This window comes from Pieris napi, chromosome 4 (genome assembly GCF_905475465.1).
Source record: "Pieris napi chromosome 4, ilPieNapi1.2, whole genome shotgun sequence".
Classification (NCBI taxonomy): domain Eukaryota; kingdom Metazoa; phylum Arthropoda; class Insecta; order Lepidoptera; family Pieridae; genus Pieris; species Pieris napi.
Window position 1 is genome coordinate 6,272,318 of NC_062237.1, and position 13,139 is coordinate 6,285,456.

General features: G+C 33.8%; 2 protein-coding genes across 6 annotated transcripts in view; both read left to right on the forward strand.

Moving 5' to 3' along the window:
- The window catches only part of LOC125049038 (nucleolar and coiled-body phosphoprotein 1), a 42,991-nt gene that overhangs the window by 9,247 nt on the left and 20,605 nt on the right, over positions 1 to 13,139 (forward strand). For 3 of the 5 annotated variants that reach the window (XM_047648048.1, XM_047648046.1, XM_047648047.1), the window contains 8 exons: positions 4,146 to 4,274; positions 4,440 to 4,546; positions 5,177 to 5,312; positions 8,899 to 9,015; positions 9,869 to 9,974; positions 10,331 to 10,454; positions 11,227 to 11,343; positions 12,437 to 12,589. In XM_047648048.1, coding sequence (XP_047504004.1) covers positions 4,146 to 4,274; positions 4,440 to 4,546; positions 5,177 to 5,312; positions 8,899 to 9,015; positions 9,869 to 9,974; positions 10,331 to 10,454; positions 11,227 to 11,343; positions 12,437 to 12,589 — 989 coding nt within the window. Of the gene's footprint in view, positions 1 to 34; positions 141 to 3,037; positions 3,625 to 4,145; positions 4,275 to 4,439; positions 4,547 to 5,176; positions 5,313 to 8,898; positions 9,016 to 9,868; positions 9,975 to 10,330; positions 10,455 to 11,226; positions 11,344 to 12,436; positions 12,590 to 13,139 lie in introns of those variants that run through there. The other 2 variants (XM_047648050.1, XM_047648049.1) reach the window with 2 other exon arrangements.
- LOC125049040 (protein ANTAGONIST OF LIKE HETEROCHROMATIN PROTEIN 1-like) lies at positions 6,009 to 8,012 on the forward strand. The gene is made up of 2 exons (XM_047648053.1): positions 6,009 to 6,545; positions 7,141 to 8,012. Exons 1-2 carry the CDS (start codon positions 6,078 to 6,080, stop codon positions 7,960 to 7,962), a joined length of 1,290 nt encoding a protein of 429 aa, XP_047504009.1. The 5' UTR covers positions 6,009 to 6,077; the 3' UTR covers positions 7,963 to 8,012.

Consider the following 13,139-nt stretch of genomic DNA (forward strand, 5'->3'; position numbering starts at 1 on the left):
GGTTTTCGAGGTGGGTTTTCAGGTAATGGGGTGCGAGGGGCGGGGGGACGGTATTGATCGCGCAGCCGCACACCGGGTGTAGTGCTGACTCACAGATCTTGTCACTGCATGGCGCGGTGCCAGGGGATCGAGTTAACTTGGTAATCGCTTAATTTTCAGTATCATTAATTAATACGATTTTGATTTGAGTATGCGGCTGCATTGTCTGCCAATCTTTCTAGAGGAGCTGGAGAACTTAATAAGGGTAGTAGGCGCTCGCTGAAGACAGTTTTATATTATTAGTTTTACGATACACTTTTTATAAAGTTACAAAAAAAATTAAGTCAATATTTAAAAATTAAATTATTGACCCCTTGTATATGTATATATTATAGACATATTTTGTTAAGGAAATTTTAACGGTCTTATTTATAAACTTTCTATAAGCTAGGTATTAGTTAAATGTTTTCACGTTCATTTATTTTCAAGGTACATACTACATAGGTGATGCTTCGGACAAAAGATTGAATAGTTTTTGTAAAATTTTCACGGAAAAGGTTTTTTTTAGCAATCTCATACACGTAAATAGGTATCACAGACTTATTATATTTAGTAAGTTGAATCCCTATTTATTAAATACATTTTTTTTGCATTCCTTGAAGCAGGGTGGTGTTTAGTGTGATTTTATAGAGTCTGAATCCGGGGAATTATCCAGAACAACTGACGTTTCGACGGCCGAAAGGCTCACAATGAGTTATTACTTATTATCCTATAATAAATCGCATGATTCAATATATCTGATTTATATAATAATATGAATACATTTTACTGTTCTAGTATCGAACGCAAATAGTATCCCCGATGGATCAAAATCAATAACGCTGTTTATTAAGAAATGTGTTATGAATACTACATACATTATTGCTAATACATATACGAAAATACTTAAGTTATTTAAACGAAAAGAAAATCTTCGACAATTTCAACAATTGTAGATTGTAAAAATATCTTAGAAGTGTTGTGTTGTTGTTGTTAGTGTGCCTAGCGGCTTCACCGTGCGTCTTTCTTGGACTTTCTATGTGCGCATTTAACATTTGCTCGAACAGTGAAGGAAAACATCGTGAGGAAACCGGCTTGCCCTAGACCTAAAAAGTCGACGGTGTGTATCAGGCATAGGAGGCTGGTTACCTATTCGCTTATTAGATTGACAAATGATCAAAAAATGATACAAAAATCCGAAGCACAAACCTAAAAAGTTTGTAGCGCCGCTGATTTATTTATAAAAATACATCTAAATAATAATATAGAATGATATAACTAAGAATGCTTATTTCAAATTCTAATTATTATTATGAGGGAACAATTACTTTGTTTATTCATGTCAATAAGAAAGTAAGAGGCAATAAATCTTTCCTTTAATGTAGCTTTTTCATATGGTAGGGGAGCCCACGATGCTAAATGGGGATTTACTCGAGCGTCGTAGAGACCTATTGGGATGCAAAGCTTAGATAAAAAGAAGAAAAAAATGTTATATGATAAATTCCTTTTCATCGGTGGGGGAAGCGGCTATAGATAGTTAAATATGTAAAAAAAAACTGTTGCATGGACATCCTCGAGCGCGTCAGATATTGATAGCATCTATGCCCTACGTATTTTTAATAATGTACGTATGTAAATCTGATCGTTTGCATGATGCGGGTGGTTGTATTTAAGGGTTGAAAATGAAAAAAAAAAATTTTTATCGAGCGCGTCAGATTTTCTAAGGGAGTGTTAAGTGCACCAAAAAAAAGCTCTCATTCACTAATCTGACGATTTCGATGGGACGCAAACCCACGGCCATTTTCATAATATGCAAAAAAAAATCGCAATTTTGAAATACTCAAGCGCGTCAGATTAAGATATATGTGGTTCATCTTTATGTTCTAAACGTACTGTCTCATAATCTGACGATTATCTAGAGGGATTCGCCTGATCTGACAAAAAAAATTTAGAAAAACGATTCACCGAAAGGGCCATTCCTGCAACTTCCCGCTACTTCCATTCCTGGGCGCTTAAAATTGATATTTTGAGCTCGCTGAGTTCAAAGAAATAACATGTCTATGCATTTGAGCTCTCCCAGCTCGAAAGTCTGATAGAATTTTCATAGAACACTATTTTTGGAATTTTCAAACCGCAATAACTTTTGAATGGATCAAACAATTTTCACGCGGTTGGCGGCATTCGACGCAGTTTTATCATCATCATACATGCAGTAATTTTGCAATTTTCATTGACACAGAACCACAAATTTCGGAGTAATCCCGAAAAAACACTTTTTCGGGTTTCTTTCGTTCACGATATCTCTCGAACTAATCAACCGCTTTTGACGAGCTTGGTGGCGATCGACGTGGTTTTTCAAGCTCAAAGGCGGATTAGTTTTTGAAGTTGATCAATAAAGAAACCACTTTAAAAAAAAATATTTCTTATTTTTTTAAGATTTTTCAAAATTTCTCAAAATCTATCGGTCCGAATCGGTTCAAATTCACAGGAAATGTAATTTTGAGGGAAATATTTAGAACGCCGTTTAGTAGATTCCGATCGGTTAAAGGAAATGTAGGCATCACGCAGCTGCACGCATTTAACTTTATCGACGATTTTTTGTTATTTCGGCTTGCGGAAATCGTCCGATTATATATTTTTCATTATTCTTGAATTATTTCCTTCAAAATAAAAAAAAAATTAGCTACGCTCGAGAATGTCGAGATGACGGTTTTTTTTACAACTTTGTTGCCCTCCCCTTTTTTTCCGTCACTCTCAAATTGTCAGATTAGTGGAATATACACTTTTTAAGATGTAATTTACTCACCCTACCTTAATCTGACGCGCTCGGGAATTTCTGATGGTCAATTTTTTTTTACTAATCTGATCCTGTCTCCTTCACGGGCGGCCTTATATATGGGCCTAATATTTTGTGGAGGTACTTAACCGGGTATAAGGTATCCCCCTATATATTAATCTGCCGCGCTTTAGTAAATCCCGAAATCCCCTCTTGGGCTCCCCTACCAATACATATACTGTGCCTGTATGGCTAAAATTTCTCATTCTGTGGTCACACGGCGATTTCATAATCTATGAATATCTCAAGTTGCGCAATAGGTAGATAAAACTAAGTGGATGTGATGTTAAACGTCATAAGAATCTACTGTCAACTATATGTATTTACATTTTAGACTTTATATTTCACTAGTAACGAATACGAATCGGTGCTTTGATTATTTTATATTAAAAAACCGTTGGTGTCTACTTTAGATACGCTAATAGTTAATTCATGGTTGCTATGACAACATGTGTTGCTAAGCAACCGCAGCCTATACACAAGCCAAATACAAACTGCTAATTATTGTTCAGAAATAAAAATATATATTCGTACGCCAATTCTCTGTCATAGTCCATAGATATTTTTACGATTTACCTTAATGCAGTTTTAGAATTTCTATTTCAATGTTTAGTTGATTTATATACTTTGACATTTTGCTTTTACTTATGAGACTTTACTATCAGACTAAGAGCATATATTTTTTGTGTGCTTATAATTAATTACTGATGGAGGCGTGCGTTCGTGGATTCTCTTTTATGCCTGAAAAGCAAGAATCATATGAGCTAAAGGTTGGTCTATTTTCTATTTTTGTTTTGGTCTCGGCGCGTTCGTTTCATATGACGTCTTATTAAACGCCTTAAGCGATGGGTGAGAATCACGGAGAACAAGGTTTTTGCAAATGATGTTTCAGAAACGTAAAAATGTCTCTCAAGTTTAAGAAAACTAATAAAATGTTTATTTATGTCGTTATGGTCGTATATGGAGGCGTCTTTTTAAACAAATTATAAAATTTAAGAAAGTAGTATTAAAACTATCAACACCGATATATATAAGTAGAAGAAGCATAAAAACACACAAAAACTTTTTTCAACTCTCATTTATAATAAGCAATGCATCTTATAATTCGGACGTCCGTGTTTCATGATAAAAAAAATATTGTCTTTTTTTTATAATATACCTATATCATATGTTTTTTGTTTAAATGTCTATTCCGTTTTGGGCTTTTATGTATTGCGTGCAGATATTATTTTTATAAGTGTAGATGTAGTAATACAGGAAAAAGTTGAATTATTATAGTCTTGACATTTTCAGTTGGTCGATAGCGAGGCGTTAGACCAAACATGGAAAGTGAACCGACGTGAGCGCCTGAAGCAGCAGGAACAAAAGATTTGGGAGGAGTTTGTGCAGGAGCAGGATGTCGTAACTAACATTTGCAAGGGTATTTACTTTGATTAAAACTTGAAAGTGTCCTGCAGTTGTGTATGCTTCAAAAACTAGCCAATATTTTTAAATTTAACCATAGTCAGCCAGAAGAATATATAAAAACCTGGCCAATTTTGTTACCCAAATATATTGACTATTTTAATGGATACTGCGTTTCCAGATGATCCATATCAATTTATTGAACAACTGTCCGAAGAGAAAATAAAAGAACTTCTAGACATTGAATTGGAAAAGATGAAGAAGGAAAGGTTGGAGGAAGAAATACAGGTATTATACTTTATTTATTAAAAATCCAAAAATGCTCTAGATGACTTAGTTTTTATTTTAGACAACCATTAAAGAAATAAACATTCACTTATTTATTTACAGCATATAAGCCAAACAATAACAATTAGAATATACATATACGTACTTACATACTACCTTAAACTACTTAAATTTTGTTACTAAAAAATAAACCTGTAACAACCATCCAGTTCTGGTGCAGAATTGAGCCTAAGCGGAATCGGTGGCTCCTGACGGAGGACATTTCGTGAGCTTATCGTGGAGCTAGGCATACACACGGCATGCCTGTGGGACCTGAAATACTTTTAAGGCACATAAATTCTAAGCAATTCCAGAATCAGCAGGCCCATGCAGTCTGTCCTAATCCTCAAAAACATGCCTTGGTATAAAAGGCAGATATTGATTTGCTTTTGATCTCTTGGTTTTTAAGAAGAAAATTTAGAGTCCGTTAATCGTTGAATTTTGTCCCACTAAGGTTTCCGAGAATTGACAAAAGACATGACGACACCAAGTGTCTTCTTAACCTACAATTTAGTCTAATTCATACTATATTATTATTTAAATATTTTTTTGGCAAGTGGCATTAGTAATTATTACCACTATATATTCCAGGCGAGAGAGGTATCGCCAAAGAAAGATGAACAAGGCGCTCCGCAACAGAATGATAACCATCATGTGGTATTTATTAATGAGTCAGATAGAGAAAACGAATCGTTTCACATATTTGATGATGAGAAAGATGTGTCAGGTATGTTTAATAATTATATTTATTTGTGAGTTCTCAAAAAGTATGCTTGCTTACAAATTACAGAAAAATATGAAATTACAAGTTTAACAGACATACACGATTATATTAGAACATAATAATAAAATTAATGTAATAATAAAAAAATTTATCCATATAGTTTTGATATCATTTCTCATGTTATTTATCTCGATTTTTTTTTCAAATAAAAAAAATGTAAAATTTTTATATGAAATTCAGCAGAGAAGTGAAAAAATTTAACTTTGATTTAAGTCTTATGAGATACAACACAAATATTTATATTTGATATATATTAAGAGTTCTTTGAAAGACTGTAAAAACAACTATGACAGTTTACGGCAATATGGTTTTTGTTTCGTTTACCTTATGAAAGTAAAATTAGACATTATTTTTTCCATTTATTTGGTATCTGTTATGATTTGTTACCTGTGTGGTTCTTTAGCGCATGCGCTAGTTAGTTTTGCTTTGGCGCCATTCATAAATTTGTACCTAATCATGGATTGTTCTACTTTTTATTCTTACTTAAAATATTGTATGAGTTTGAACGTAATTTTATGACGTTCGATATATTATGACATCAAAGCCATTATGATATCACTTTCAACTGTCGCAAATTGTATTGATGTAATAAAAAACAATAAACATTTTATCAGTGTTAATTATTGATGCATGAATGATTTATGCCCCGTATTCATGGTAAACATTTGTTTAGCAACAGTTGCTAAACATTGTTGGTGAGCGGCGAGAATGTTGCTAGCAACTATGTTTAAATCAATACAGGTTGTCCACACGCCAGTCTGCGTTAAAATGTTGCCCGAGGAGGTAGTGTTGTTGTGTTCTCTGTATCAGATGTATAGAATCTCTAATAAAAAAAAGAGAAAAAGATGGTGGATTCGAAATTATCTTTTGCAAAGAGAAAATTTGATGAGTGACCTCAGAATGACAGATGGATCATTTTGTAACTTTACGAGAATGTCGAAAAGTGATTTCGAACATCTTCTAGAAATGATTGGTCCATCAATAGCCAAAAGGGAAACAAATATTCGTCAGCCAGTTTCACCTCAAACGAGGCTGGCTATTACATTACGGTATCTTGCAACTGGAGATTCATACAGTTCTCTTTCATACACATTCAGAGTATCAAAACAATTGATTAGCAAAATTATACCAGATGTATGTCAAGAACTAATTAACTCACTAGCAGGATATGTCAAGGTACAAGAACACTATTTGTGTAATCAAGTATTTTATTAATTAAAAAACACAAAAAAAAAACAGTGTATGCTATTGCGTTGATTCATCACTGAGATAGTTAACTAAGTTTAGTATAGCCGAATCTTCTGTTTCGTCTCGTAATGCATATCTAGTCTATTTGTTTCGTGTCTCTCAATTTCCCTTATTTCAGTTTCCTGAACATTATTTGGTGTTGATGATGGATGAGAAGATGCCGTTTGATATCCATATGTATTATATCGTCCCATTTTTAATTCATACAGTATATTATTAATATGGTACTTTGCCTGTGTCACGGCTTGGTCATCTTTAACACTTCTTAATTCAGCAGCAATATATTCACCATATATATCAAATGGATCCTTCTTCTCCCTTTCATCCATCTTTTTTTTAGCACTTTTCAAAACCTCTAATATTTCATTTGATTCATCTGTCTTATTTCTTTTCCTCGAAGATGTAGATGTTGTAGCATTCGGCCTTGGTGATTGAGATGGCTCTGACTCCATACCACTTTCAAGTGCATTGTTTTCATCTACCTGTAAATTATTATCTTATTATATATTTATTTATTTTTTAGGTTCCAAGTTCGGAACAAGAATGGAAACAAATAAGTCGTGAATTCGAAATACGATGGAATTTTCCACATTGCATTGGGGCCATTGATGGGAAACACGTTATGATTGTGGCGCCAAATAATTCTGGAAGTGAATACTACAATTATAAAAATCAGTTCAGCATGGTACTTATGGCAATTGCAGATGGCAATTACAACTTTATTTACGCAAATTATGGAGCTAAGGGTCGGTCGTCCGACAGTGGAATATTTCAAGAAACACCGTTTTATAATGCATTGTTAGAAAACTCACTTAAACTGCCACGGCCTGAACCAATAACACAAGGCGGAACAGAAATGCCGTATGTAATTGTAGGTGACAGTGCTTTCGCGCTAACGGAGAACATCATGAAACCATATCCTGGCATTCATGAACGTGGGAACAAAAAGCGTATATTCAATTACAGACTATCAAGAGCTAGGAGGATTATAGAAAATGTTTTTGGCATTTTATGTGTGGTGTTCCGTGTATTCACTAAACCTATTCCGTTAAAACCAGCCAATTGTGAACTCGTGGTAATTGCTTGTGTATATTTACATAACTTCTTAAGACGTAACTCAGTTTCCAGATCCATATATACACCTCCACAAACTTTTGATTTTGAAGACTCTGAAGGTAACCTATTAGAAGGTTCTTGGCGAAGGGAACTAAGTTCGTTTCCTATGATTGATTTGCAAAGACGGGGCAGGCCTGCATCACAATCAGCTCTTTGTATTAGAGAACAGTTTGCCGATTACTTTATAACTCCAGAGGGAAGAGTTCCATGGCAAAATAATGTAGCGTAATTGTAATAATTTTACAGACAATAGTATAAAACAATTATATACAAAAACAACTTACTGTTTTATTCATAGTATCCGTTTCACCAGAAGTAGTTGCACCACATAACAAAAATTCCAATGGCTCGTAATAAATCCATTTACATTTTTCTATTGCGCCGCTGCCTGTAGTTTTTTTTGCCGACATCTTTTTTTTCTCTCTAGTAAATTGAGTACGCAGTACATGTATTTTAGTTTCTACGTCTTTTTTGGGTATATTTAGGACTTGAGAAATTTCTTCGAATGCATCGTTCTTTTTGTTTCTATCTTTGTATTGTTTTATAGAACAATCCCATAATAATGGTTTTGATTGAAATAATTCTATTAATTGCATTATTTTATCATTGCTCCACACTACTGCCATGTTTATAAACTGTTGCAAACTCGTCCACACACGTCAACAATTGTCGCTAAACTGATGTTTACGCTTGTCGGGCGAGAGCTTGTCAACATGATGCTGTCAACTCTGCAACACGCAGTGTTGCCAGCAACATGTTGACAGCAACTCCGCAACACGATGATTCAACTTTGTTGCTCAACAAATGTTTCCCATGAATACGGGGCATTAGTCAGTGTGTTTATAGGTCTTTATTGTCAGAAAATCAAATATAACTCATACATATTAATATTGATTATAATGGGTTTTTCTTATTATAACCTACTGTTTTGTCCTTAATATGGCGTGTGCTATCACTATACAATAGTCTTGTAAACTAATTAAAGAAAATGTAGAACGATGGAATCTTCTTGGTGAACATTTTGCCTTGCAGATACATCTAGTCGAAGTTTAAAAATTATGTCAACACATTATAAGCTATAGAAAAACTGTTATAATATATTTGTTATTGTTTGAAATTTCTATCTCGAATTTTTTGATATAAGAATATATAAAATGTATTACAGGTGTATCAGGTCCGGAGGACGAACTGCTAAACGACTCAATGAGTCCACCATGTACTGTGCGGGAACGTCTCTCCCCTAGCCCGGGCTCCCGATATCCCAGCCCTGATAAAGACTCCAGTAAGTAACCTTTTTAATGCATCCCACTCTATTATTATAGGTCAGTTACCCGTCAAAGTTATTATGGTCTAAGATCCCGATATACAACGACCTTCACCAAGATGCTTATTTAATGAAACGTATTTTATATTTAATCTAATATGTCAATAAATATAATCCATATGGGTTGCCTGGCAAATTTCAGTCCAGAGTATTTTAATTAATATTAAAAAAATATATTATTTTAAACATTTCACCGGTATGGTTATTAGATAAATTCTATACCAATCGAAAGTATGAAGCCCATTGAATATGCAAACGTTAGGTTGTTTTTAATCAATTAATTATTTGAGTGTATATTTTTTATGTGACACTAAAGTATATATACAACTTTAGTAAAAAAGAAAGTTATAGTGGTACATATATAATACTACCCTGATTAAAAATATTGATTGAAAAAAATTTAAAAAATGTACTAGGTACATGCAAATTATAAAAAAATTTTTTTTTTAAATATTAATGATACATACTCTGGACTGAAATTTGCTAGGCAACCCATATGGATTATATTTATTGACATATTAAATTAAATATAAAATACGTTTCATTAAATAAGCATCTCGGTGAAGGTCGTTGTATATCGGGATCTTATACTATGTATTATAGAAAAAACAATACAAGTAGGTACTTTTCTTCTATGCATTTTATGCCATGATTTAATAATAAGTTTAGTATGAAACTATATGCGTCATCTTTTGTTTCGTATTTCGTTATACGATTGTATATAAATAAATATATATTTTATAGCATTTTCAAGTCCCACTGATATTATATTTGAAATTAGTTGTGTGAGTAACGTAAAACATTGAATTAGGCACGAAGTCATCAGAAAACGTGACTAGTATGATCGAGAGCAGCATCTACTGCGCAAAAGTCAAGGAGCTGCGCACAAAACTGGCTGCCCAATTGGACGAGATGACGTAATAATTTTATAGATATGTATTATACTTTCTTTACAATATTGAGTTGAGCGCCACCTAGTCTATGTAAAGTAAAGATGAATAAGGCATTGTCTGTTTCAAAGACAATTTACTTTGTCTTTGTCTATTTTGTTTTGAGACAAAATCACTTTGCGAGCTAATGGCATTCTCATACAAAGTTACAAATTCCTTTGCTGGTAATGGGTCACGCTTGTCGTAATATGATTGATTGATTCTATTACAACATGCAATAATTATATTTATTCATTAATTCTCTTCTAAAAACTTATATTACATTCATATTTTGATTAAACATATTATCTTTAAAAATGTGTAACGGTTAAATACAATTGTAGTATAGTCCTCGAGAGACAGAACATATTGAACATTGACCCGGCGGATTTACCGAAAATGATGAGACGCTCCGTTGAATTCACGTCGCGGTTTAACAGAATTAACATATACCAGCTACAGAGACAGGTATCATGTTTTCCTCAGTAACAAATCTTAAATAATATTTGCGATAAAACCGCGCGAATTTTTTAAAACAATTAATATATTAGTTAGGATGTTTCTAAGTACTTTAATCGTACGCCCTGAATAGTTTTTTTTTTTTTTTTAAAGACAATTCACACCAATTGACCTAGTCCCATGCTAAGCTGGTGAAACTTGTGTTATGGGTACTAGGCAACGGATATACATACATATTATAGATAGATATAAATACATATTTAAACACCCAAGACCTAAGAACAACACCAAATGCTCATCACATCGATGTTCGCCTCAGCCGGGGATCGAACCCGGGACCCATGGATTCGCAGTCGGGGGTACTAACCACTAGACCAATGAGTCGTCGTTACATTGAATTATAAGTTAAATGATTAAAAATGAATAGATAATATTTTATTGAAAGAGAATATTAGCGATAAGACCGCGTTTGCATTTTAATTTTTATAATATTTTTTAAATGTTTAGAAGTGTATGGCATATTTTATATACTTAACAAAAGTTTTAAAAAAGAGAGTAGGTTTCTAAGTGTCCTCGATATTGACATTGAATTATAAATTTTATCTAATTCAAGGGATGAAATTATACTTTACCATAAACAGACGAACTTAATTAACGTATTTATATATCTAATATTGACTTTGGTTTACGCAACTACTATACAAAACATGTTAATAATCGGAAATTCATTACATTCGTCGAGATATGTGAATGAAATGAATGCGTCAAATCATATTTTCAGTTGCAAGATATAAAAAGGAACGATTCACAAGCGATGCCGTTCGCAAAGCACACGCAATTTCAAACTCAGCTGGTGAGAATTGTGTCGCTACATCAGAACGCACTTCATTCACTTCAGGTACACTAATCATTCTAATTAGTCTAATTGTAGATTAGAGATATACATAGAGAGCAAACTAAGTTTAGAAAAGAGACAATGTAGAAGAACATTGAAAAATTCGTCAAATGAAAAGATTATCGTGCAAGTTGTCAAAAACTGAATTTGTCTAATTTCATCATTTATTTTCTAAACTGTTGATATGCAAATGTTATAGAACACATAAAAAGGCTGTTATATTTATCTTTGCCAAGTATCTTTCATTAAGATTGCATTGGAAATAAATTTCTTATATAATAAAGTATTTAAATAGTTAATAAAGATGTCGGTAGATAGAGACACAGATCCTACTACCGCCAAAGGAATTTGTATGAGAATTAAATTAGCTTACGCTTTGTCACGTGACCATTTCCATACAAATTCGTTTGGCGATAGTGGGCACGCTTGTCGTGATTTTGTCTCAAGCCCCTGGGCTCTTAAAGTAAAATTATATCATTAATGTTTAACAAGAATAAATATTAATGTCATCATTCATGATGAATTTCATTCAGCTTGAGGAACCTTTAATTTCGCCTCAATAAGTGTTCAGAGGAGTTGTTTGGAAGCACACCTGCAGCTGAGTTTTATCATCGGACGTTAAGGCAGAATAGGAAATTCCTCCGGTATCACCTTGACGTCCGTCGTTCCACAACTGCCCTGCGATTCTGTATCTCACTTTTCAAACTCACACAGCGGTTTTCGTAACGGCGGTCGCTCTCAAATCAGTCGTGAAGCAGTCATTTTATGATTTGGCATTCTGATAAACAATAAACTACAAGCTCCTACCTTTTCAGAATGCCAAATCATAAAATGCATGCTTCACGACTGATTTGAGAGCGACCGCTGATGCGAAAACCGCTGTGTGAGTTACAGAATCGCAGGGCAGAGCGTTATTTAAGATAGTTTTTGCCGCACACCAACAAGTTCCAAGCTACCCACAAGTTTACGAACCAATTCGAACTAGGGTCCTTCAAGAAAAGAGCGTACCAATTCTTAAAAGACTGGCAACAACCCACGCGTTAGTTCTTTAGCACATTAACGGTCATTTGAAATAATATTTCTACTTAATCTTCAGGTGTTCATGAAGTCTTTTCCGCAAACGCTTTGTATCCGCGAGAGCGGTGTGGCGCTAAGGTCCCTAGCGTGTATGATGCATGAAGTCACGAACGTGTGTTCTGCCCTCACTGCCCCGCCCGCGTTGGTCGCCGCAAATCGCCTTTATAATGATGTATGCATAACTAATACTTTTCCAGCAAATAATTTGACATAGGTTTTTAATAAGACATAGTTTTTAATTTCCCCGTACTAGACTATCTAAAGTTAGTAATTCTTTTTTGGGGAAAGGGATACTCTTCTTTAATAAAATCCCAGAGGCTCTTTTATCTCTGCCTTACAATAAATTTAAGAAATGTATTAAAGAAAAGCTGTGTAAAAAGGCTTACTATAAAGTCAACGATTATCTAGTTGATAAAAGGGCCTGGGACTAGTGCTAGACAGGCTACTTCTAATTAATTTGCGATATTTGTTTTAAATAAGTGTTGTTTGATGATTTGCTGTTTTAAAAGAGTACTTACCGAGAGTTTTTTACGCCGGCTTTTTCTCTCGGCCTACACCCTCTGTCTTCTTTGCCGATGAGTAGAGATGCCTACAAATTCAAATTTAATGACGTGGAATAAGTGATACATGTATCTTATGTTCCATAATAAACATATTTTATTTTTTTATTTTTTAATATTTGCTAATAGCCAGGATTAGTTTATTTGGTGTGTATTAGAACA